Source organism: Tursiops truncatus, chromosome 1, assembly GCF_011762595.2.
Source record: "Tursiops truncatus isolate mTurTru1 chromosome 1, mTurTru1.mat.Y, whole genome shotgun sequence".
In the NCBI taxonomy this organism is placed as follows: domain Eukaryota; kingdom Metazoa; phylum Chordata; class Mammalia; order Artiodactyla; family Delphinidae; genus Tursiops; species Tursiops truncatus.
In genome coordinates, this window is record NC_047034.1 from 140,360,342 (window position 1) to 140,385,149 (window position 24,808).

The 24,808-nt window shown below is 37.6% G+C and overlaps 1 protein-coding gene across 12 annotated transcripts in view; it reads left to right on the top strand.

The window, feature by feature from the left end:
* Nucleotides 1–23,140, top strand: part of TUT4 (terminal uridylyl transferase 4) — a 143,297-nt gene extending 120,157 nt beyond the window's left edge. For 3 of the 12 annotated variants that reach the window (XM_073789755.1, XM_019937791.3, XM_033866683.2), the window contains 6 exons: nucleotides 11,317–11,432; nucleotides 12,361–12,584; nucleotides 13,204–13,304; nucleotides 16,776–17,223; nucleotides 20,962–21,120; nucleotides 22,622–23,140. In XM_073789755.1, the coding sequence (XP_073645856.1) occupies nucleotides 11,317–11,432; nucleotides 12,361–12,584; nucleotides 13,204–13,304; nucleotides 16,776–17,223; nucleotides 20,962–21,120; nucleotides 22,622–22,710 (1,137 nt within the window). In that variant the 3' untranslated portion in view covers nucleotides 22,711–23,140. Of the gene's footprint in view, nucleotides 1–11,316; nucleotides 11,475–11,656; nucleotides 12,159–12,360; nucleotides 12,585–13,203; nucleotides 13,305–16,775; nucleotides 17,224–20,961; nucleotides 21,121–22,532 lie in introns of those variants that run through there. The other 9 variants (XM_019937796.3, XM_019937795.3, XM_019937797.3 and 6 more) reach the window with 9 other exon arrangements.
* Nucleotides 23,141–24,808: the final 1,668 nt, after the last annotated feature.

Here is a 24,808-nt window from a genome sequence, read left to right on the forward strand (position 1 = left end):
AGTTTCACAGTGAAAGAAATGAGAAGAAATCTCAAAAGAGAAACCAGGTCTCTGTTTTTGCATAATGAATATCCTTGATCTTGTTCAGTCCAGTTTCATCACTCTTTCTTGGGTTGTGGGGTAAGAAAAGCAGAAAAAATCTAGAGCTTTTTCCCCGTGGAACATTTTTGATAGTCCTGCCTAATAGGGGGTGGGGGGGATAATAATTATAATGGAAATAAAATAACAGGAAATTTGAAACAACACAAAATTCTTGCAGGAACAAAATGTCTAACAAAAGGAAAATACAACAGTAATTTTACTAACATATTAATTAAAATAGCAGTAAATGAAAAGCACAGTCAGATCACAACAAATCTGGTGATGCACTGATAAAGCATTTTACCTGAAAATTGTGGGAATTCTATTCGTGTGTGTATGTGCATATGTTTGGTAGGAACCTAGCAGTTTCGTGCAGTCAGACTTTTTAGTAAAATACTAATGTAGTGTCCTCGGTAAATTGGAAATGTGCTAATTTAGTCTGTGAATACAAAATTTTAGTAACTCTTAATTATTCAGTATAAGTAGTCGTCATAGATATCAGACTCTCTGGTCTTAAATGTGATTTGGTGTAAGAACCAAACATCAGTTTGGAGCCTGTCACAAAGGGCCTGTGGATCTGCCAATCATCTTTTAATCTACTTTATTCTGTTATAAAGTCAATATGTGGTATTTTATAGCTTGGATATACCAGTTTAACTATTCTCCTTTGATGGACATTTAGGTTGATTATCAGTGTTATAACTGATATAGTAGAAAAATAACCTTGTTACATAGTCTTTCATGCTTATATTTTCCATAGTAAAGTTTATTCTTTCAACACATATTTACTGAATTTCTACCATTTACCTATTTCTCTGCTATGTACTGGGATTATAACAGCATACAAAGTAGATGTGTTTCATCCCCTTAGATTCTAATGAAGATGAAGACAAGTATATTTTCTGTTCTTTCACCTTTCTTGCTCACTCGAACATTCCCACTTCAACTGTGCTTCTATTCACTAGGTCCTCCGACATATTGACACATTTTTTCCCAATCTATCAGCTATCTACTGTCTTCATTTTTTCCCCCATTTAAACAGATTCCCTGGTACCTCCAGCATATACCTTATATTCCTTTGTACCATTGTCCTTCTTTTGCACCATTATGTGTTTAACCTTAACATGAACTCAGCCATCCACCGTCTCTCTATGCTTGGGCTAAGCACTGATGGAAAAAAATCTTAAAGCTAGGCAGTTTTATTTATATAGCACAACTATAAATTAATGTTCATCAGCCTCAACTGGACTTTCAATACTATCTGAGATTCTTACTACATTTCTTTAGTTACCTGTGTCTCGCATTCAATAAAACTATTTCAGATTTTATTTATTTTACTCAAAATTCAGTACCCATTTTGCTTTGTCCCATCTTTCTACTCTGCCTTTCTCACGCTCACATGTTTTCCCTTTGAGACAAAGATGATATTAGATAGATAGATACTCCTTCAACTTTCTGCTACCAGATCTATAAATCTGCTTACATCTTCAGATATCTCTTCTTTTTTTAAAATTGTATTTCATTTTGGAGCATAGTTGATTAACAGTGTTCTGTTAGTTTCGGGTGTACAGCAAAGTGATTCAGTTATACATATACGTGTATCTGTTCTTTTTCAAATTCTTTTCCCATTTAGGTTTTTACAGAATATTGAGCAACGTTCCCATGTTATACAGTAGTAGGTCCTTGTACAGATACATACAGTTGGTTATCTATTTTAAATATAGCAAAGTGTACATGTCAATCCCAAACACCCAATCTATCCTTCCCCCCGACCCTTCCTCCCCGGTAACCGTAAGTTCTCTAAGTCTGTGAGTCTATTTCTGTTTTGTAAATAAGTTCATTTGTATCATTTTTAAAAGAATCTGCATATAAGCAATATCATATGATATTTGTCTTTCTCTGTCTGACTTGCTTCATTTCGTATGATAATCTCAAGGTCCATCCATGTTGCTGCAGATGGCATTATTTTGTTCTTTTTAATGGCTGAGTAATATTCCATTATATATATGTACCACATCTTCTTTATCCATTCGTCCGTTGATGGACATTTAGGTTGCTTCTGTGTCTTGGCTATTGTAAATAGTGCTGCAGTGAACATTGGGGTGCATATATCTTTTCAAATTATGTTTTTCTCTGGATATATGCCCAGGATTGGGATTGCTGGATGTTATGGTAACTCTATTTTTAGTTTCTTAAGGAACCTCCATTCTGTTCTTCATACTGGCTGTACCAATTTACATTCCCACCAACAATGTAAGAGGGTTCCCTTTTCTCTACACCTTCTGCAGCATTTATTGTTTGTGGGTTTTTTGATGATAGCCATTCTGACTGGTGTGAGGTGATACCTCATTGTAGTTTTGATTTGCATTTCTCTAATAATTAGCAATGTTGAGCATCTTTTCATGTGCCTCTTGGCCATCTGTATGTCTTCCTTGAAGAAATGTCTGTTTAGTTTTACTGCCCATTTTTTGATTGGGTTTTTTTTTTAAATTTATTTTATTTTTGGCTGCGTTGGGTCTTCGTGCTGTGCATGGACTTTCTCTAGTTACAGTGAGCGGGAGCAACTGTTTGTGGCAGTGCACAGGCTTCTCACTGCGGTGGCTTCTCTTGTCACGGAGCACGGGCTCTAAGTGTACGGGCTTCAGTAGTTGTGGCTCATGGGCTCTAGAGCTCAGGCTTAGTAGTTGCGGCGCACAGGCTTAGTTGCTCCACAGCATGTGGGATCTTCGCGGACCAGGACTCGAAACTGTGTCCCCTGCATTGGCAGGCGGATTCTTAACCACTGCACCACCAGGGAAACCCCTTGGTTGTTTGTTTTTTTGATATTGAGCAGCATGAGCTGTTTGAAAATTTTAGAGATTAATCCCTTGTCAGTCACATCATTTGCAAATATTTTCGCCCATTCTGTGGGTTGTCTTTTCATTTTGTTTATGGTTTCCTTTGCTGTGCAAAAGCTTTTGAGTTTCATTAGGTCCCATTTTTTTTTTTATTTTTTTATTTCCATTACTCTAGGAGATGGCTTGGGAAAGGTATTCCTGTGATTTATGTCAAAGAGTGTTCTGCCTATGTTTTCCTCTAAGAGTTTTATAGTATCTGGTCTTACATTTAGATCTTTAATCCATTTTGAGTTTATTTTTGTATATGGTATTAAGGAATGTTCAAATCTCATTTCTTTACATGTAGCTGTCCAGTTTTCCCAGCACCGTTTATTGAAGAGACTGTCTTTCCTCCATCGTGTAGTCTTGCCTCCTTTGTAATCAATTAATTGACCATAGGTGTGTGGGTTTATTTATGGGCTTTCTGTCCTGTTCCATTGATCTATATTTCTGTTTTTGTTCCAGTACCATACTCTTTTGATGACTGTACCTTTGTAGTATAGTCCAAAGTCAGGGATCCTGATTCCTCCAGCTCCGTTTTTCTTTCTCAAGATTGCTTTGGTCATTCAGGTTCTTTTGTGTCTCCATGCAAGTTTAAAATTTTTTTGTTCTAGTTCTGTGAAAAATGCTATTGGTAATTTGATAGAGATTGCATTGAATCTGCAGATTGCCTTGGGTAGTATAGTCATTTTGACAATATTGATTATTCCAATTTAAGAACATGATATATCTCTCCATCTGTTTGTGTCATCTTTGATTTCTTTCATCAGTGTCTTATAGTTTTCGTAGGACAGGTCTTTTGTCTCTATAGGTAGGTTTATTCCTAGGTATTTTATTCTTTTTGATGTGATGGTAAGTGGGATTGTTTATTTAATTTCTCTTTCTGATCTTTTGTTGTTAGTATATAGAAATGCAAGAGATTTCTGTGTATTAATTTTGTATCCTGCAATTTTACCGAATTCATTGATGAGCTCTAGTAGTTTTCCGGTAGCATCTTTAGAGTTTTCTATGTGTAGTATCATGTCATCTGCAAAAGTGACAGTTTTACTTCTTTTCCAATTTGGATTCCTTTTATTTCTTTTCCTTCTCTGATTGTCATGGCTAGGACTTCCAAAATTATGTTGAATACAAGTGGCGAAAGTGGATATCCTTGTCTTGTTCCTGATCTTAGTGGAAATGCTTTCAGCTTTTCATGGTTGAGTATGATGTTAGCTATAGGTTTGTCATATATGGACTTTATTATGTTGAGGTATGTTCCCTCTATGCCCACTTTCTAGAGAGTTTTTATCATAACTGGATGTTGAATTTTGTCAGAAGCTTTTTCTGCATCTTATGAGATGGTCATACGGTTTTTATTCTTCAATATGTTGATGTGGTGTATCACACTGATTGATTTGCATATACTGAAAAATCCTTGCATCCCTGGAATAAATCCCACTTGATCATGGTGTGTGATCCTTTTAATGTATTGTTGGATTTGGATTGCTAATATTTTGTTGAGGATTTTTGTGTCTATGTTCATCAGTGATATTGGCCTGTAATTTTTTTTCTGTGTGTGTGGTATCTTTGTCTGGTTTTGGTTTTATGGTGTTGGTGGCCTCATAGCATGAGTTTGGTAGTATTCCTTCTTCTGCAGTTTTTTGGAATAGTTTCAGAAGGATAGGTGTTTTCTCTGTTTGATAGGATTTGCCTGTGAAGCCATCTGGTCCTGGACTTTGGTTTGTTGGGAGTTTTTTATTTTATTATCATTATTTTTTAATATTTATTTATTTATTTTTGGCTGCATCGGGTCTTAGTTGAGGCACGTGGGATCTTTTGTTGCAGCGTGCCATCTCTATTGCGGCACGTGGGCTTCTCTCTAGTTGTGGCACATGGGCTCCAGAGCATGCAGGCTCAGTAGTTGCAGCACACAGGCTCTCTAGTTGTGGCACGTGGGCTCTGTAGTTGTGGCACGCAGGTTCCAGAGCGTGTGGGTCCTGTAGTTGCAGCGTGTGGGCTTAGTTGCCCCGCGGCATGTAGAATCTTAGTTCCCCAACCAGGAATCGAACTTGCGCCCCTGCCTTGGAAGGAAGATTCTTAACCACTGGACCACCAGCGAAGTCCCTGTTGGGAGTTTTTTAATCAGTTTCAATTTCAGTACTTGTGATTGGTCTGTTCATATTTTCTGTTTCTTCTTGGTTCAGTCCTGGGGGATTGTACCTTTCTAAGAATTTGTCCATTTCTTCCAGGTTGTCCATTTTATTGGCATATAGTTGCTTGTAGTAGTCTCTTATGGTCCTTTGTATTTCTGTGGTGTCTGTTGTAACTTCTCCTTTTTAATTTCTAATTTTATTGATTTGAGCCCTCTTCTTTTTTTTCTTGATGGGTCTGGCTATAGGTTTATCAGTTTTGTTTATCTTTTCAAAGAAGCAGCATTTACTTTCATTGATCTTTTCTGTTGTTTTCTTCTTTTCTATTTCATTTATTTCTGCTCTGATCTTTGTTGTTCCTTCCCTTCTACTAACTTTGGGTTTTGTTTGTTTTTCTCTGGTAGCTTTAGATATAAGGTTAGGTTGTTTATTTGTGATTTTTCTTGTTTCCTGAGGTAAGATTACGTTGCTATAAACTTCCCTCTTAGAACTGCTTTTACCTGTTCCATAGGTTTTGGATCATTGTGCTTTCATTTTCATTTGACTCTAGGTATTTTTTTATTTACTCTTCGATTTCTTCAGTGATCCATTGGTTGTTTAGTAGCATATTGTTTAGCCTCCACGAGTTTGTGTTTCTTACAGTTTTTTTCTTATAGTTGATTCCTAATCTCATAGCATATGGTCAGAAAAGATGCTTGATATGATTTTTTTTTAATTAACTACTTTATTTTATTTATTTTTGGCTGTCTTGGGTCTTTGTTGCTGCATGTAGGCTTTCTCTAGTTGTGGTGAGCAGGGGCTACTCTTCGTTGAGGTGCGCAGGCTTCTCATCGTGGTGGCTTCCCTTGTTGCGGAGCATGGGCTCTAGGCGTGTGGGTTTCAGTAGTTGTGGCATACGGACCCTAGAGCACACGGGCTTCAGTAGTTGCAGCATGTGGACTCAGTAGTTGCAACGTGCGGGGTCTAGGGATGCAGGCTTCAGTAGTTGTGGTGCATGCGCTCAGTATTTGTGGTTCGTAGGTGCTAGAGCGCAGGCTCAGTAGTTGTGGCACACAGGCTTAGTTGCTCTGCGGCATGTAGGATCTTCCCGGACCAGGGATCAAACCCAGGTCTCCTAAATTGGCGGGTGAATTCTTAACCACTGTGCCACCAGGGAAGTCCCACTTGATATGACTTTAATTTTCTTAAATTTACCGAAGCTCATTTTGTGGCCCAGCTTGTGATCAGTCCTGGGGAATGTTCCATGTGCACTTGAGAAGAATGTATATTCTGCTGCTTTTGGATGGAATACTCTGTAAATATCAGTTAAGTCAGTCTGGTCTAATGTGTCATTTCAGGCCTGTGTTTCCTTATTGATCTTCTGTCTGGATGATCTGTCCATTGATGAAAGTAGAGTGTTAAAGTCCCCCACTATTATTGTGTTACTGTTGATTTCTCCTTGTATGGCTGTTAGTATTTGCCTTATATATTGGAGTGCTCCTATGTTGGGTGCATATATATTTATAATTGTTATATTTTCTTCTTGGATTGACCCTTTGATCATTATGTAGTGTCCTTTGTCTCTTGTAACAGTGTTTATTTTAAAGCCTTTTTTGTCTGATACGAATATTGCTACTCCAGCTTTCTTTTGATTTACATTTGCATGGAATACCTTTTTCCATCCCCTCACTTTCAGTCTGTATGTGTTCCTAGATCTGAAGTGGGTCTCTTTTTTGTATCCATTCAGCCAGTCTGTTTCTTTCGGCTGGAGCATTTAATCCATTTACCTTTAAGGTAATTACTGATATGTATATTCCTATTGCCATTTTCTTAGTTGTTTTGGATTTGTTTTTGTAGGTCTTGTTTCTTCCCTTCCTCTTTTGTTCTTTTCTCTTGTGATTGGATGACTAACTTTAGTGTTGTGTTTGGATTCTTTGTGTGTGTGTGTGTGTGTGTGTGTGTGTATCTGTTGTAGATTTTCGGTTTGCAATTACCATGAGATTTCAATTAGCAGTTTACATATAAACAAGATTGTTTTTAGTTGCTGGTCTCTTAATTTCAAATGCATTTCCAATGTCCTGCATTTGTGCTCTTTTCTTCTCACAATTGCTGGTTTTGACATCATATTTGTGTGCAAATAATTTCCTACCTTTACTTGTTTCTAGTAGTGGCCTTTTCCACTTAGAGAAGCTCCTTTAGCATTCATTGCAAAGCTGGTTTGGTGGTGCTGAATGCTGTTGGCTCTTTCTTGTCTGTAAAGCTTTTGATTTCTCCATTGAATTTGAATGAGAGTCTTGCTGGGTAGAGTATTCTTGGTTGTAGGTTCTTCCCTTTCATCACTTTAAATATATCATGCCACTCCCTTCTGGCCTGCAGAGTTTCTGCTGAGAAATCAGCTGATAACCTTATGGGAGTTACCTTGTATGTTATTTGTTGCTTTTCCCTTGTTGCTTTTCGTATTTTTTCTTTTTCTTTAATTTTTGTCAGTTTGATTACTATGTGTCTTGGTGTGTTCCTCCTTGGGTTTATCTTGCCTGGGGCTCTCTGCCCTTCCTGGACTTGGGTGACTGTTTCCTTTCCCATATTAGGGAAGTTTTCAGCTATTATCTCTTCAAATATTTTCTCAAGTCCTTTCTGTCTCTGTTTTCCTCTGGGACCCCATAATGTGAATGTTGGTGCATTTAATGTTGTCCCAGAGGTCTCTTAGATTGTGTTCATTTCTTTTCATTCTTTTTTCTTTATTCTGTTCCATGGCAGTGATTTTCACTATTCGGTCTCCAAGCTCACTTATCTGTTCTTCTGCCTCAGTTACTCTGCTATTGATTCCTATATATTTTACATTTTTCATTTCAATTATTGTATTGTTCATCTCTGTTTGTTCTTTAGTTCTTCTAGGTCTTTGTTAAATATTTCTTGCATCTTCTCAGTCTGTGCCTCCATTCTTTTTTCAAGATCTTGGATCATCTTCACTATCATTACTCTGAATTCTTTTTCTGGTAGATTGCCTATCTCCACTTCACTTAGTTGTTCTTCTGAGGTTTTGTCTTGTTCCTTCATCTGGGGCATACTCCTCTGCTGTCTCATTTTGTCTTGACTTTCTGTGATTGCAGTTTCCGTTCTGCAGGCTGCAGGATTGTAGTTCTTCTTGCTTCTGCTGTTTGCCCTCTGGTGGATGAGGCTGTCTGAGAGGGTTGTGCAGATTCCCTGGTGGGAGGGTCTAGTTCCTGCCCTGCTGTGGGTGGGCCTGGGTCTTGTCCCTCTAGTGGGCAGGGCTGTGGTCAGGAAGACTTTAAGCACCCTGTCTGTTGATGGGTGGGGCTGTATTCCCATATGTTGGTTGTTTGGCCTGAGGCGTCCCAGCACTTGAGCCTACAGGCTGTTTTGTGGGGCTAGGTCTTGGGGAGGAAATGGAGTCTCCAGGAGGGCTCATGCCAGTGCGTGCTCACCAGAACTGCTGCTGCCAGTGTCTTTGTCTCCTCAGTGAGCCACAGCTGCCCCCCACCTCCGGAGACCCTCCAGTACTAGCAGGTAGATCGGGCCCAGTCTCTTACGAGGTCACTGCCTTTTTCCCTGGGTCCTGGTCCGGCATGGGATCTTGTGTATGCCCTCCAAGAGTGGAGTTTCTGTTTTCCCCAGTCCTGTGGAATTCCTGCAGTCAAACCCCACTGGCTTTCAAAGACAGATTCTCGGGGGGCTCCTCCTCCCATTACCAGACCCCCAGGCTAGGAAGCCTGATGTGGTGCTCAGGACTTTTAATTCCTGTGGGAGAACTTCTGTGGTATAGTTAATTTCCAGTTTGTGGGTTGCCCACCCAGCAGATATTGGATTTGATTTTTACCGTGATTGCACCCCTCCTACCATCTTGTTGTGGTTTCTTCTTTGTCTTTTTATGTAGGATATCTTTTTGGGTAGGTTCCAGTGTGTTTTTTATTTTATGTTTTTGTTGATGGTTGTTCAGCAGTTGGTTGTGATTTTGGTATTTTTGTAAGAAGGGGTGAGCTCATGTCATTCTGCTCCGCCATTTTGCTGGCCAATCACCAGATATCTCTTCTTTATCAGAGACTAGTCCTTCTATATGCACTCTAGATCCATTTGTATTCTCTTTACCTTAAATCTTCAACTTCTTCATCTGTGAAGAACATTTTCAAAGGTGAAATACTTAAAAATATAATTGCAGATTAGCATTAACAAATGAATATTTGCCTTCTGTTTTAATGATAGGGAACACTAACTTTGAACCCCAGTTAAGCAAAATGGCTCCCCCAGAAAGTATCCTTTTTTTTCTAATTAATAAACTTATATTAAAAATTATACTCTATTATTGTTAGTATATTTTGAAATTCTTCAATAAAAAAATTTGTGAAAATTTGCTTTCTCTTTTGTTATATAAGTACCTACATAATACCTTCAATTTTACCACAGCACCTAAAATTTTAACTTTCTGGCTCTTTACAGAAGAAGTTTGCTGACCCCAGGTCTAGGCCACATTAACTAGGACGGTGGGCTGAAGAAAGAAGAATATCTAAAGAGATAGATATTCAGGAGTAGAATGGATACAACCTGGTGATTAATTAGAGGTGATGCGTTAAGGAGAATAAGTTCAGGGTGATTCCTAGGTTTCAGCCATAAGCAACTGGGTGAACTGAGAAAGGCCTTCATTTTGTCCTGTCAGAAAATATGATGATGAAGATTTTAATTAATTACATTGGTTTCATCAATAGTAAATGTATAGAATTATATTGCATCCTTTTTTAGAAATAGAACTTTACTGAGAAATAATTCATGTACTGTACAGTTCATCTATATAAAGTGAGCAATTCATTGGTTTTCAGTATATCTGCAGGATTGTGCAACCATCACTACATCTAGTTTTAGAATGTTTCGTCCTCTCTCAAGGAAACTCCTGTCCTCATTAGCAGTCAATCCTCATTCCTTTTTCGTCTCACAACTGTAGATTTGCCTACTGTGGACATTTTATGAAAATGGAATCAAAGAATATGTAGCCTTTTGTGACTGGTTTCTTTCATTTAGCAGAATGTTTTCAGGGTTCATTCATGTTGTAACGTGTATCAGTACTTCATTTTTTTTTATAGTTGAATGATATTCAGTTGTATGGTTATATTATGTTTTATTTATTCATTCCTATCAGTTTGTTGGAAATTTGAATTGTTTCTACTTTTTGGCTATTATGAGTAGTGCTGCTGTGAATATTTGTGTACCAAATCTTGTGTGGATATATGTTTTCATTTCTTTTGGATGTATAACAGTAGAATTGCTGGGTCATTCTGATAAGTTTATGTTTAACTTTCTGAGGAGCTGCCAAACTGTTTCCTAACAGAGCTGCGCTATTTTATATTCCCACCAGCAATATATGAGGGTTGCAGTTTTTCCACATCCTCACCAATACTTGTTACTGTCTTTTTTCTTTTTTAATAGCCATCCCAGTCAGTGTGTTTCTTATTACTTTATCCCTGACATTAGATAGATTTAAGGAAGAAATCAAAGAGTGCTAAGTGGACATGTTCTCTTGCCATCCAAAGATATGGTTACTATCAGGAAAAACTAGTCTCTGTGATAGTGCAAAACTGAGGTAAAGCTTAGAAGCATAAGCAAGGTAGTAGGATAAAGCAAAAACGAGCCTGATTCTTCTAAGACTTGGGAAAATGATTTAATTCTTACTGGTTCTCTACAGTCTTTTTAGGTATATTCTACTTTATATAGTAAATGTTATATATTATTGAAATGTTGAATGCAAATCCAGTGATATTTTAAATAAACCAGAGGATTGATTTCTTTACATAGAGGTCTTGTAAAGAGAATGATTCCTTTCTGGAAGTAGGCTGGTGGGGCAAAAAACATGAGCTTTGTAATCAGGCAGACTTAGCTTTAAATCCTTTATCTGCTACTTACCAGCATTTTTCTGTGGGCAAACGACTTGAATTTTCTGAGCCTCAGTTTCCTCATCTATAAAATGAGCATGGAAATAATATCTACTTTCATTGAGATATTACACAAAGATGCTACCGATGAATGAGAAAATAATGTGGCTGTGTAGTGGTTAGCACTGTTAGAGCTGTGATATTGATGATGATAATTCTGAATCTTGTTTTCATATCATGGTTTTCAGTGAAATATTTGTTGGTATTTATTTCCTTTTTCAAAAAATCACTTTTGCGTCTTAGTCTGCTTTCCATTTGGATTCAAAAGTTTTTAGTGATTTTTTTCCTAGTAAAGTTGTATTTTCTCCCTAGGAGTACTTCTTTGATTCCAGAGTACTAACAGATGGAGAACTGGCTCCCAATGATCGATGTTGCCGTGTGTGTGGAAAAATAGGCCACTACATGAAAGACTGCCCTAAAAGGAGAAGGTTGGCAAATGATTATGTATCAACATTGCAGGGAAAATAAATGTGAGACAAATTGAAGCTATGACTGTGTTCAGATATGTTTAAGTTGAGAAAGTTCAGGGCTTTCAGTTGAACCTTTAGGTCAATATATGTTTGAGTGGCATTTTGTGAAAGAGTGGGATTTATTTCTGGTACAGTGGTGTCTCATGATATTTATTTGTTCATTTATTCATTAATTCACTCAGGTTTTTTTTTTTAACTGAAGAAGCATTTATTAACACCTACTGTGTGCTGGAAACTGTGCTACAATCGAAGGGGAATAAAAGAACAAGATATGGGGTTCTTGCTGAGGACCTCACAGTTATGAAAACCAATAATTAAAATATAATTAATTGAATCTTTGAGGTATATGCTGTGAGATATGCCTATATAATATTTACCTTAAGGAATATACATCCTCTGTGCCCCCTGAAAATACATCTATGAAATATACTTTACTACGCTCTATATACTATGTTAATAGGCCAGGATAATCCCTTCTTTAGTCATCAAGTCTTGCCTAATATAAAGAGCTTAGAACTTTTCAGACAGAGTAAACTCCTAGTTTCCATCACTGCTCTTTGTTAAATTTAGAGAAGACACTTACCTTCTCTAAACCTCAAGTGTCTTCCTCTATAAAATGGAGATAGTAAATACTAACCTCTAAGGATTGTTACAAGATTAAAATTTGATACTAAATATTAAAAATTGATATTGTATTATAAAACTACTAGAGTACCCAGTTTCTGCCATATGAGTAGGTGTACTATAAATGTGAGAACCTTGCCTTCAAAATGATGCATGAAATGATGGGCACATTAATCCCTTTATTGTGAGACTCTTGTATAGTTTAGTTTGTTCTGTAGTTCATTCAGTTTATAAGTCCCTAGCCCCACATTATTGGTATCAGCAGTTTACTGTTTAGACTAAAGAAGAAAGACAGTGAAGAAGAGAAGGAAGGGAATGAAGAGGAGAAAGACTCCCGAGACCTTCTTGACCCCCGAGACCTCCACGACACTCGAGACTTTAGAGACCCCAGAGACCTCAGATGTTTTATCTGTGGAGATGCAGGACATGTGCGAAGGGAGTGCCCAGAGGTCAAGCTGGCCCGTCAGAGGAATAGCAGTGTGGCAGGTAAATAAAAAAGGCCAAAAATAGTTTCTGGTGGAAATAAAGTCATTTATGTTGGTGTCATTCTAAGGACCCTGATTATTCTCTATTCTAAACATAGCTGTATGATTTTGGACCTTAACAATCTATCAAAGAGAGAGAGATTTTGGGGGGAACATATAGGAGAAATTATATCTCTTCCCACTGCTTTTATGAGAGAGGGAGATCTGTTCCTGTTATGTATCACAAGGAATTTCATGAATTAGAAACCCAAATGAGAGTTTATTGAAAGAAAAAAACAAAATATAAGTGATGATTTCCAGTTATTCAGATTCTTATTGCAGAAGTTATTTTCTTAAATAAATATATTGTCTCCTTTAGAAAAGCAATATGACACTTGTTCTTGTTTCCAGGACCAGTGTTTTTTTTTTTTTTTAATGCTCTAAGGATTGAGAAATGGCTTAACAAACAAGAAAAAAAATGAGTTGTTAAAAGTCCTTCACTAACATAATCATAAGTTTAAAAGTCCAAGTTTATAAAATCTCAGATTTGAGACTGTTGTACTGAAGAAGAGAGTTTATTGATTGTCGTTTCTCTGTTATTTTCTTTATCTGTTGAATTTCTTTTTGATGTCTTCTCTTAGCAGCCCAGCTGGTCCGCAATCTTGTAAATGCCCAACAAGTGGCTGGTTCAGCCCAACAACAAGGTGATCAGTCCATAAGGACTAGACAGTCCTCAGAATGTGTAAGTACTCTGCCTGTAGATGGGTTGGTCTTGGCAGGAAGATAGTACTAATTTTGGTAGGTGATAGGATCTTTCAGATTGGTAAATACAATCTTCCAGATTACACAGTGCTTTATAGAGGTGTCCTTGCTAGGCACATCAGCTAGAATGAGCATTACTTTTGGAGTAATGTAGATCTGGGTTTATATCTATGGGCAAGCTACTTAACTTCAGTGAACCTATTTCTTATTTGTAAAATAAGGTAACTACCAAATAAGGTTGTTGGTTGGATTAAAATGAGGTGATAGGGCTTCCCTGGTGGCACAGTGGTTAAGAGTACGCCTGCCGATGTATGGGACACGGGTTTGTGCCCCGGTCCGGGAAGGTCCCACATGCCGCGGAGCTGCTAGGCCCGTGAGCCATGGCCGCTGAGCCTGCGCATCCAGAGCCTGTGCTCCGCAACGGGAGAGGCCACAGCAGTGAGAGGCCTGTGTACCGCAAAAAAAAAAAAAAAAAAAAAAAAAAAATTAGGTGATAACTTTGATGTTTTAGCTTTTGCATAATGGAAGAATATGAGTACCATTAATTAAAAATAGACCCCAGAATTGAGATGTATTAAGGGTTTAGTACTGTTAGGGCAGTACATGCATGGCACTTCACTTGCTTGAAATTTCGTGTGTCTTCTCATCGCTGATATGGATACCTAGTGAAATATATCCTGTGAAAGATGGAGTATTTAATTAGTGTTCAGACTCACAGGTCTATTAACTTTGCTGAGTTGCTCTAACCTTTGTCTAAATCTGTATTCACCTTGCACTTTTTAAATTAATAGTTAAATACTAACTGAATGCTTACTCTAAATCTGACACTATGCTTTTAGTGCTTCACACGTATTATCACATTTAATCCTTTGAATGGACATGTGAAGTGGTAGGTATTGGTATGATCAAATTTTACAAATTGGGAAGCTGAGAATAAGAAAAATTAAAAGATTCAAACCCAGGTCTGTGTAGCTTCAAAGCTGTTATCTGTTAAAACATGCTGGGGGAAGGGTGAGCTGTGACAGGGCGAGAGAGAGTCATGGGCATATACATAGTAACAAACGCAGTAAGGTAGATAGCTAGTGGGAAGCAGCCGCATGGCACAGGGATATTGGCTCGGTGCTTTGTGACAGCCTGGAGGGGTGGGATGGGGAGGGTGGGAGGGAGGGAGACGCAACAGGGAAGACATATGGGAACATATGTTTATGTATGACTGATTCACTTTGTTATAAAGCAGAAACTAACACACCATTGTAAAGCAATTATACCCCAATAAAGATGTTAAAAAAAAAAAAAAAAAACTCTTCCCTGAAAAAAAAAAAAAAAAAAAAACATGCTAAATGTGATGTGATCTGTATTTTAGAAAAAATTCTTAGAGAATTTGAAGAGCAGCAGTAGGGCTTGTCTTGGAAAAACATTTAGGAGCCCAGTAACCCTACCTCAAACATTTGAATATGTACTACTATGGGCCTGACAGTTTCATAAAAGTTATATAATAACAGTTATATTAACTAATATTTGTTGAGTGCTGTGTGCTGTATATGCATTCGTTCTTCCTGTTTCTTATTAAAAAATATTTTTAAAATGTTGAAAAATTATAGAAAATAATAAACATCCATGCACTACCACCAGGTTTTAACAATTCTTAATGCTTTGTTGTTTTTGGTTTGTTAAAATATTACCCACAGTTGACAACCCCTATGCATTCCTCTTGGATGCTGTTCCCATCTTAAAGCCTTCCTACCATCCCTTCCTTGCTACTAAAATGTATCTTCTATTCTGAATTTGGTGTTTATATTTTTGACATATATTGTTGTAGTTAATCTTCATAAAAACCTCTGATGTAGATTCTATTATTATTTATACCTTACGGGTGAAGAAGCTGAGATTTAAGTTTCTTGCATGAGGTCAACAGGCACTTGGAACCAGAACTTGTATCCTTAGGTTCTGTCTCCAAAACCTGTGCTCTAATCACTTTCCTGTGGTGCCCCTGACTTTCATCTTCTGCTTCTAGCACTCACTTTTTTCTCACCTGAGATTTGGGTAAGAGTCTGACTAATGAACATTGCTATTTGGAGGTCTCACAAAGCACTGCAGCTTCAACATGTCTAGAATGTAGCTTATATTTCTTTCCAACTCCCCAGGTTTGCCTCTTCCTCCTGTGTTCTCCATCTCATTGAATGATCCTGCTATCTATCTAGTTTCCTGAACTACTACTCCTCCCTCAGCCTCCACATCCAGTCAGTCACAAGGTCCTGTTGTTTCTATCTGTAAAAAATAGCTTACAACCATTTGCTTCCCTAGCCTAGGCAACCATTTCAGATTCCAATTACTTTTTTTTTAAAGGACATGTATTTTTGTACCTATAACCTTTAATTATGTTGTTCCCTCTAACTGAATCTTCCCTTTTCCTTATCTCTACCCTTTTATCAGACTGTTTTCTATTTATCTTGAGTCTCAGCTTAAAGGTCACTTCCTTCAGGAAGATTTCCACTTTCCTTCATCTTATCTTCCCTCCTTCTCCCAAAGTGGGTTTAGGTGTTCCTGCTCTGGGATTTCATTGTATATTATACAGTGTTTATCATAGTAATTATTATACTGTATTGTGATTGCTTATGTAAACTTTATCTGTTCCTCCTCTTTTCCCCCATTGACTTTAAGCTTTATGAGGGCATACATGTTAGTATTATATTTTTAATACCTAGAACAATGCCCAGTACATAATTTTTTTAATTCCTTTTTTTTCTTTTTTATAAAATTACTTTTTTTATTTATTTAGTTTTTGGCTGCATTGGGTCTTCATTGCTGCCGGCAGGCTTTCTCTATTTGCGGCAAGCCGGGGCCACTCTTCGTTGTGGTGCTTGGGCTTCTCATTGCGGTGGCTTCTCTTGTTGTGGAGCATGGGCTCTAGGTGCGTGGGCTTCAGTAGTTGTGGCACACGGACTCAGTAGTTGTGGCTCATGGGCTTAGTTGCTCCATGGCATGTGGGATCTTCCTGGACCAGGGCTCTAACCCGTGTCCCCTGCATTGGCAGGTAGATTCTTAACCACTGCACCACCAGGGAAGTCCCCCCAATACTTAATTGACACTCAGTAAATGCTTGTTGAGGAGCTGAATGAAAGTGACTCTGAGATATTTAGATGTAAATTTCTAGTTAAAATTGGAATTGTGGGTTCTACATGATGGGTATGATGTCTGGGCTCTCTTCTTTGGGCAGTGAAAAGGTTTACGAGATAAAACCTCTGTGAGAGAGGGTTTGAGAACTTTGGGAAAAACTCTGCCTTCATATAAAATGAGGTTCTGTTATTATTTGTTACTATGTATATCATAGAGTTCTATTTATAATATTCTAGTAAAATAACTCCATAGTTTTATATTTTGATAATCTCTGCTTTTATAAAATTAAGATGTTTGTAAATTAATTTTAAAATGTTTTTTTTTTTCTTTGCAGTCTGATTCACCATCTTATTCTCCTCAGCCCCAGCCATTTACACAGAACTCTTCCCAATCCACTGCCATTACCCAGCCTCCATCTCAGCCAGGATCCCAACCCAAGCTTGGCCCACCTCAGCAGGGGGCCCAGCCCCCCCATCAGGTCCAGATGCCTATGTATAACTTTCCTCAGTCACCACCAGCTCAGTATTCTCCCATGCACAATATGGGATTGTTGCCAATGCACCCCCTCCAGATCCCTGCCCCATCCTGGCCTATTCACGGCCCAGTGATCCATTCTGCACCAGGCAGCGCCCCCAGCAATATTGGCCTGAACGATCCCAGCATCATCTTTGCACAGCCTGCTGCCAGACCTGTGGCAATCCCTAGCTCCTCTCATGACGGACACTGGCCTCGTACTGTGGCTCCAAATTCCCTGGTGAACAATGGTACAGTGGGAAATTCGGGTAACCCTTCCTTTTCTTCTTTTGTATCTGTCTGTCTGTAGAAAGGTTGGATGATTGGTATTATTGGTTGAACCTGGGAAATAAATGTGAGTAAAAAGATGGCAAGCAGTATTTGTGCAGGGGCAGTATAACATTAGACAAAGAGTATAGGCTGTGGATTCAGACTGCCTGGATATGAATCCTGGCTCTGCCATTTATTATGTGGCATTGGGCAGTTGCGTAATCTGTGCATGGGTTTCATCTGTAAAATAGGTGAATTAATAGCACCTAACTCACAGGGATGTTGTGAATATTAAATGAGGTAATAAACATAAATTTTAGTTATTATTTTGTTATTATTTTAAATTTTCGCTGCAGTCTTGCTTGGTGTAGGTATTACTAGCATTCATTTTACAGTTGAGGAAATTGAAGGGTTAAGTAACTATCATCCTATCATAATCATAGTGATCCAAGATTTAAACCAGTTTCTTTCTTCAAAACCTGTAATCTTTGCCCTAGACCCTTAACTATCTTTTAGTAAGGAGCAATTTTTTGTTTGTTTTGTTTTGTTTTTTTCTGTTTTGGTGGTACGCGGGCCTCTCACTGTTGTGGCCTCTTGCGCAGGCTCAGCGGCCATGGCTCACGAGCCCAGCCGCTCTGCGGCATGTGGGATCTTCCCGGACCGGGGCACAAACCCGTGTCCCCTGCGTCGGCAGGCGGACTCTCAACCACTGCGCCACCAGGAATCCCATAAATTAACTTCTTTTGTTTGTTTTATTTTTAATATTTATTTACTTCTCTGGCTACGTGAGGTCTTAGTTGTAGCATGCGGGCTCTTTTAGTTGCGGCATGCGGGATCTAGTTCCCTGACCAGGGATCGAACCCGGGCCCCCTACATTGGGAGCGTGGAGTCTTAACCACTGGACCACAAGGGAAGTCCCCTTATAGTAAGGAGCAATTTTTAAAAAAGAAAAAGATTAGTAGCACTTTGTAGCTTAAGAAAGAATAGTTTTTTTTTTAACTGATATCTAAGTAATACATATTCTTTGTAGAGCATTTGAAAAAGAAAATCATATATAATCTCAATTCCTAGACAGAACTGCTGAGAAATATTTTGGTGTATTACCATCCAGTCATTTTTTAATCTTTGCATATTTAAAAATAGTTGATAAATTCCATTCATCTAGTTTTATATGTAGATTTTTTCTTACTAGGGAAAATTTGAAATGTACACAAAAGGAGAGATTAAAGTATAATGACCCCCCCATTACCCAGATTTAACAGTTATCAGTATTTTCTATTTACTCTTTGTGATTCTTCTGTAATTTTTGTCTGTGATTCTTTTCCTTATTAACTGCTTGGTTATCCTGAAATATTGTTTGTATAGGAAATGCAGACTAAAAGCTTGATTCTTTCCCTTTATCAATTTTCAAAATAATTTTAGTGATAATTTTAAGCAAATATATATTATTTCTTAAAGCGCTGAGACCTCTCTGGAATAATACAGGTAATATATTTTGCTGAGCAGAAATTCCAGAATGTGGGAACTCATTTAAATTTCCAGGAACAAAGGATATATGTCATACATGGCCATTCTAATGTGGCCTCTGCTTCTCTCATTCAACAAATATTTATTGTGTGCATGCCACGATATGCATCTTGATAGTCACTGAGTTATATAACCATGAAGACAGGCCCAGTGCTTTGCCTTTTGATATATCGACTCAGTTTTAACTCCTTCTTCTCCCTGCCTCCTTGATCTCTGTTTCAGCCTTAATGAACTAATTAATTAACATCCTACAAACACACCGTACTCTTACCCCTGATTGTTTACCTAAGTTGTTCCCTCTGCCTGGAATATCCTCTCCATTAACTCTCCTGCTCACTCTCACCTCCTTCTCCTTTGCTCCAAAGCTTGGCTAACTTACTCATCCTCCGTTTTAAAATTTAGATCACTTTCTTCAGGAAGTCTTTAATTCCTGTTGATCCTGTCTTCCAGTTGTGTTAGGTATCATTTCTCTCCTTCATGTTTCCTTAATATCCATATTATAACACTTGTCTTCCTGTGTTGAAATCGCCTGTCTACTTGTCTGCATAATGCATTAGACTGAACTTTTAGAGGTTATGAATTGTTTCTTGCCTGTCATTGTCTCCCTGGTGTCCAGTATAGTGCCTGATGTAGATACATTATTTGTATAATGTATTATTATTATGTAATAAAGTGTTACACAGCAAATATTATTTGTTGGATAGGTGCGCAACTCCTAGTTAATATTACAGCTAAAGTTAACATTATGTTAAAAATGGAGAGACCGGATGGGGATATATTAAAATGATACTAGTGGTTGTATTAGAGTAGGAGGTTGTATGAGTAGTTTTTACCCCATTTTTCAGATTATCTTTAATGATAATTTTTCAGACTATCTTTAATTGTATTATGAAAATACTTGGTTGGGAAAAATGGCCAAGAGAGATTGAAGGATATTCTAAAAGATACCCTTTTATGTTAAAACATTTCTCAATTGGTCAGGACCTCAATACTGTATACCCAGTCGTATTTTTTGTAAACTCTGAGCTCTGCAGCTTTAGCTCTTAGTTGTAACTTGGCTTTATGAACTTGCAGTGAACCAGCTGCTTTGTTTACCTGGTTACCTCCTGAGAAGACTGAGCTTGGTAGGAGTGTGGCTAGGAGTGTGGTTTCAGTTTTCTTGCTCCCTACTCCTCCCTATCCTGTACCTCCTAACTTCCTGCTAGGAAGTTTAGTGAATAAGGATAGTGTCTTTTAGATTATTTCCTGCCACATTGTGATCCTGAATGAGAAAAGCCACCAGAAATGATCCAGAAGATTCAGGGGTTACTGTGCTTTGAAAGACGTACTTAAAGATAGATCTTAAAGGGAAGTAGATTGGTGGGAGTGGTTTGCCATAGAAAGAATAGGACTCATATTTTTTGAGTTCCTGCTTAATATGACATAATTTGTGTAGGCTACTTTATTTTTGTTACCTTATTTAATCCTCATAACAACCTGGGGTTCATAATTAAACCTTAGTAATTTTTGTAACTGGTATTTGAACTTAGACCTATTTGGCTCCAATGCCCAAGTTTTCAGCTATTTCACCACAATGCCTCAGCTTCTAATAGGATCTCCTTCCAGGCCAAGATATAATTGATTCTGGTGTAGTTGGCATTGCCTTTAGGATAAGATGTTAAGCTCCTTAGTGATGTACTAAGGTTCTTTGAAATATAGATCCTACCTACCTGTCCAGCCTTTTCTCTTACCGCTGCCTTCCTTTACCTCTGTCTCTGTATTGCCAATCGTCTTGCAGCTTCCCAAACTTGCTGTATTTTCCGGCTTCCTGGCTTTTGAGCATACTATTCCTTCTGTCTAAAATGTCCTCCTTGTCCCATTTTGCATAACTTGTTCTTTGTCCTTTAACACTCAATTTAGTCCATCATTTTAGGAAAACCTTCTCTGTCCTTGAACAATTGGGTTAGTCCTCACTTTAGACACCTTCCACCGCTCTGTTATAGCAATTACCACATATTATTGTGTATGTCTTCTTAAATGTTTCCTTTATGAATAATTTGAGAACAATTACAGTGTTTTTATTCCTTAAAAAATTTTTTTTGGTATCCTCTGCATTTAGCATATTTCTTGGTCAGTAGTAGATACTCAATAAATCTTTGTGGAATGAAGGAATATTTGAATGAACAAAGTGATGTTTTAAAATATGTCTTTCCTTTATTGTTGAAATGCAGAGCCAGGATTTCCAGGACTAAATCCTCCAATTCCTTGGGAACATGCACCACGACCCCATTTCCCTCTTGTCCCAGCTTCGTGGCCTTATGGTTTGCATCAGAACTTCATGCATCAGGGAAATGCCAGATTTCAGCCCAACAAACCTTTCTATACTCAAGGTACCATTGCTTACGTATTTGTCACAGGCTGGGTGGGTTTTGTTCTGGGACAAGGAGCCTTTGTAAAGGCCAGGCTCTTGGAGTGAAAATTTATGAATTCAGTAAATATTTATTGAGAGAGCATACTGTGTGTCAGACTGCGCTAGGTGCTTATTGCTCAAGCAAGAATTAAATAAAGCCCTTGCACTTAATGCATATTTTATTAGGAAAGCCAGACCTGTGAAATAGACAAGAATAGGAGCTTAGAGGAATCAGTTAACTTTGCCCTAGCAGAGAGAGCAGAATATAGACACCAGGGATCAAATTGCACAAGATTTTGACATTCAAACTAGATCTTGAAAGAGATATGGGATTTTTTTCCTAGGGATCATGTAGAGATTAGAGAGGAGGAGTGTTCTTAGCTGAGGCCATAATACATGCAAAGTCACTAGTTTTGCCTCAGTGAAAACTTTTTTCACTGAAAAAAGTGATCCATATTATACTGAACTTTTTTCACTGAAACTTTTTTCCTATAGGGAAAAAAGAGAAAAGAGAAAATAATAGGACTAGATGAGGTAAATGGAAAAATGTATAGGTGATGAGGCTAGAAGAGGTAGGCTGAGGCCATATTATGAAGGATTTTGGACTTAGTAAGTGGTGGGGATCCAGTAGAAGTTTTTGAGTTGAGTAGTGACAGTCAAATTTGTTTAGTAAAACTAAGACTTGAATGACATTAGAATTGATTATATTCTCTTGGTACTAATGTACCAATAATGGCTTTGATCTAAGTAATGAATAGCATTTTATCTAACCTACTTGCCTCAGCAGTATCTCAGTTCAAATAGGGAATGTCTGAATCTGGCCTTCAGCACTTCGTTAACTTAGGAGTTAAGAAAACTAGAGTCAGAGTTAATACAGTTAAACTAGGAGTTCAAGAAAGTAAAGAAAGGCACTCTGGGAATGTTGACTAAATAAAATAACTTCTCAGGGGAAGCCCCTGGTATGATTATCAGGCTTGATACACTTAAGCCTTCGTAAACTATCCATTGTACTTGGTGGGGCATTGCTGTATTATAGAATGGCAGAACCTTAACTATGGCTGGTTTATTCTGAGCAAAGAACTAGGGCTGAGGGAAATTACTATTGGTCATACAAGCCCTTTTGGGGGAGGAGGAGAGTCTGAAGTTCTTCCCTGGTGGATTTTTTCCCCTTAATTCCTCCCCTCCATCTCTCTTGTCTCCTCTGTTATCTTTCACATACCCACATTTTCCTTCCCTCCTCCTCCTTCTCCCCCCACTAAATGTTTTGACATGCTTCATCTCTTCTTTACTATATAAATAGAAAAAAAGAGAACTAGCTACAGTTAATTCTAAGAGGTTGTCAGATAAATAGGCACAAGCCTTTCAGTTTCCTGTCTGTGTTGTGTCCAACAGACAGATGTGCCACCCGTCGGTGTAGAGAGCGTTGTCCCCACCCACCAAGAGGAAACGTGTCGGAGTAATGCAAGTCCATTTTCTTTCAGCTGCTCTACCGATGCACAGCAACCAGCCAATCCTGCTGTCTCAAGGGTATCCGTACCTCAATGTCAGTTACATTCAGCAGAAAAAGTGACATTTAATGGAAAGCAAAACAAATCAGGTCCTGATTTAAAATTTTAACACGTTTAGATAGCTTATTTAAATTCTAAGACTGTTTTTAAAGACTGTATTATTTGTATATAAATATGAACTATAGTTTTTACTAGTATCACCGAATTGAGTGATACAAATTTCATCTATTTTATTACCCTATTTTTAAGGGAATTTTATGTTTTGTTTAACCTTGATGAATTGTATAAAGAGAGAATTTAAAAATTACATTCTTTATTTTCTATTAGCTGTATTCATACTTTGGTTGCTTCAGACTTTATATATATTGTTCTTAAGAATTAGGAAAGACTTTCATGTGTTTTAAATTTGTCACTTCTATTCTTTACAGAACCTTGTAGTGCCAAAAACTTTTTAAAAGGAAAAAAAATAATAAAATAAAACTTCAACATGAAGATTTAGAATTTTTTTCTTTTACATTCTTGTATATTGAAAATATTCCAACTTGAACAGAAATTTGCTTTTGTCTGTATTTGAAGTAATTCTATTTTAAGTTAATAAATCTTTTTGACAGGAGTCAAATTTTGTTAATTCATCTGGTTGTTTAGATGATAGGAATATAATGTAACAATTCAGAGATTTGTTTTACTCTCATTGAATAGAGTATTCTAAATCATAGACTTAGTTTTAGAAAAAGATCTAAGAATCTTTTCATGTTATTTTATTGGATCTTCACAACACCCATATGAGGTTGATAGAAGCAGATGCTATCTCATTTTATCATTGGGAAAACTGAGGTGCAAAACAAAATGAATTCTAAAGTTAGCACAGTTATGTGTTGGAAATAGAATTGAATCAGATCTTTTGAAGTAGAGTTTAGTGGAGGGAAGGTAATTCTTATTTACTGAGGAACTAACATGTGCCAGACTATCCATTCTGAGTCCTGTACTACTGCCTGGAAGGTATACTTGTGAGGATGGTGTTTACCAATAATGCCTTGTGATCAGTGATTATAGTTGGATTTCAAACTTGTGTTGTTGGTGGGAGATTTTGTAGCTGTTTTTGGTACTATACATTGAGGTGAGGTCATCTTGTCCAAACAACTCAGAGATTTGCCAGGGATTTTAGACCAAATCATACTATAGATTTATTTGGAAATCTGCAGAATAAGTAAATACAAATGTCTTTTAAGAACAGTATGTTATCTTTGTTCTGCTTCCTCAGATATGCATTCCTTAAATATGAGAGCACTTGGGCTTTTGCCATATTTTCCAAAATGGAAGGAAGATGCTTGAAATCTATTGCAGGAGGTTGAAGACTTTCCTGTGGTGTTTATAGCCCTGGAAAGACATTTGTTAAATGTTAAGATCAAGTGTGTTTACTGTTAGTTTTTCATATTAAAGCTTCAGCATCCCATGGTGATCATTTTGTAATGTAGAGAAATATTGAATCACTATGCTGTGCACCTGGAACTAACACAGCGTTGTTGATCAATTATACTTCAATTAAAAAAAAAGAAAGCTTCAGTCAGCATCCCACGGAATCCTACTAAGTGGTGAAGTTCAGCTTATTTGTTTTGTTAATGAGATAACCTGGCCCAACATATACTTTTCTGTTAAACTGTTACTTGGAGAATTCAAGATTTTCTTTTAAAGTCAGTGTTCTATGTATTTCATTTCCTTTCAGGTCTTAGAGAATAGGGTATTCATTTTACTGTTCTACTTTTGTATATATTTGAAATATTCATTAAAAAGAAAACAATCTGGGAATTCCCTGGTGGTCCAGTGGTTGGGACTCTGCGCTCTCATTGCCGAGGGCCTGGGTTCGATCCCTGGTCGGGGAACTAAAATCCCACAAGCCATGCGGCGTGGCCAAAAACAAAACAAAACAAAACAATCTGCCAATCTGCAGCAAGAGACTGCCCCCAGTTCAGTCTTCCTTCCCAAAGGAAGGCAGTATACCACCTGGCAAAAGGTATTTATGGGGCAATAAACTCCAGTAACCTAGGTTTTATTTGTATAACAGTGTTCTATATAGTAATTTTTAGCATCTCATTTATTCCTCCTTCAGTAATTGCCAGTGTTCAATAACTGCAAAACTGTTCCAAGCTGAAAAATAGAAAA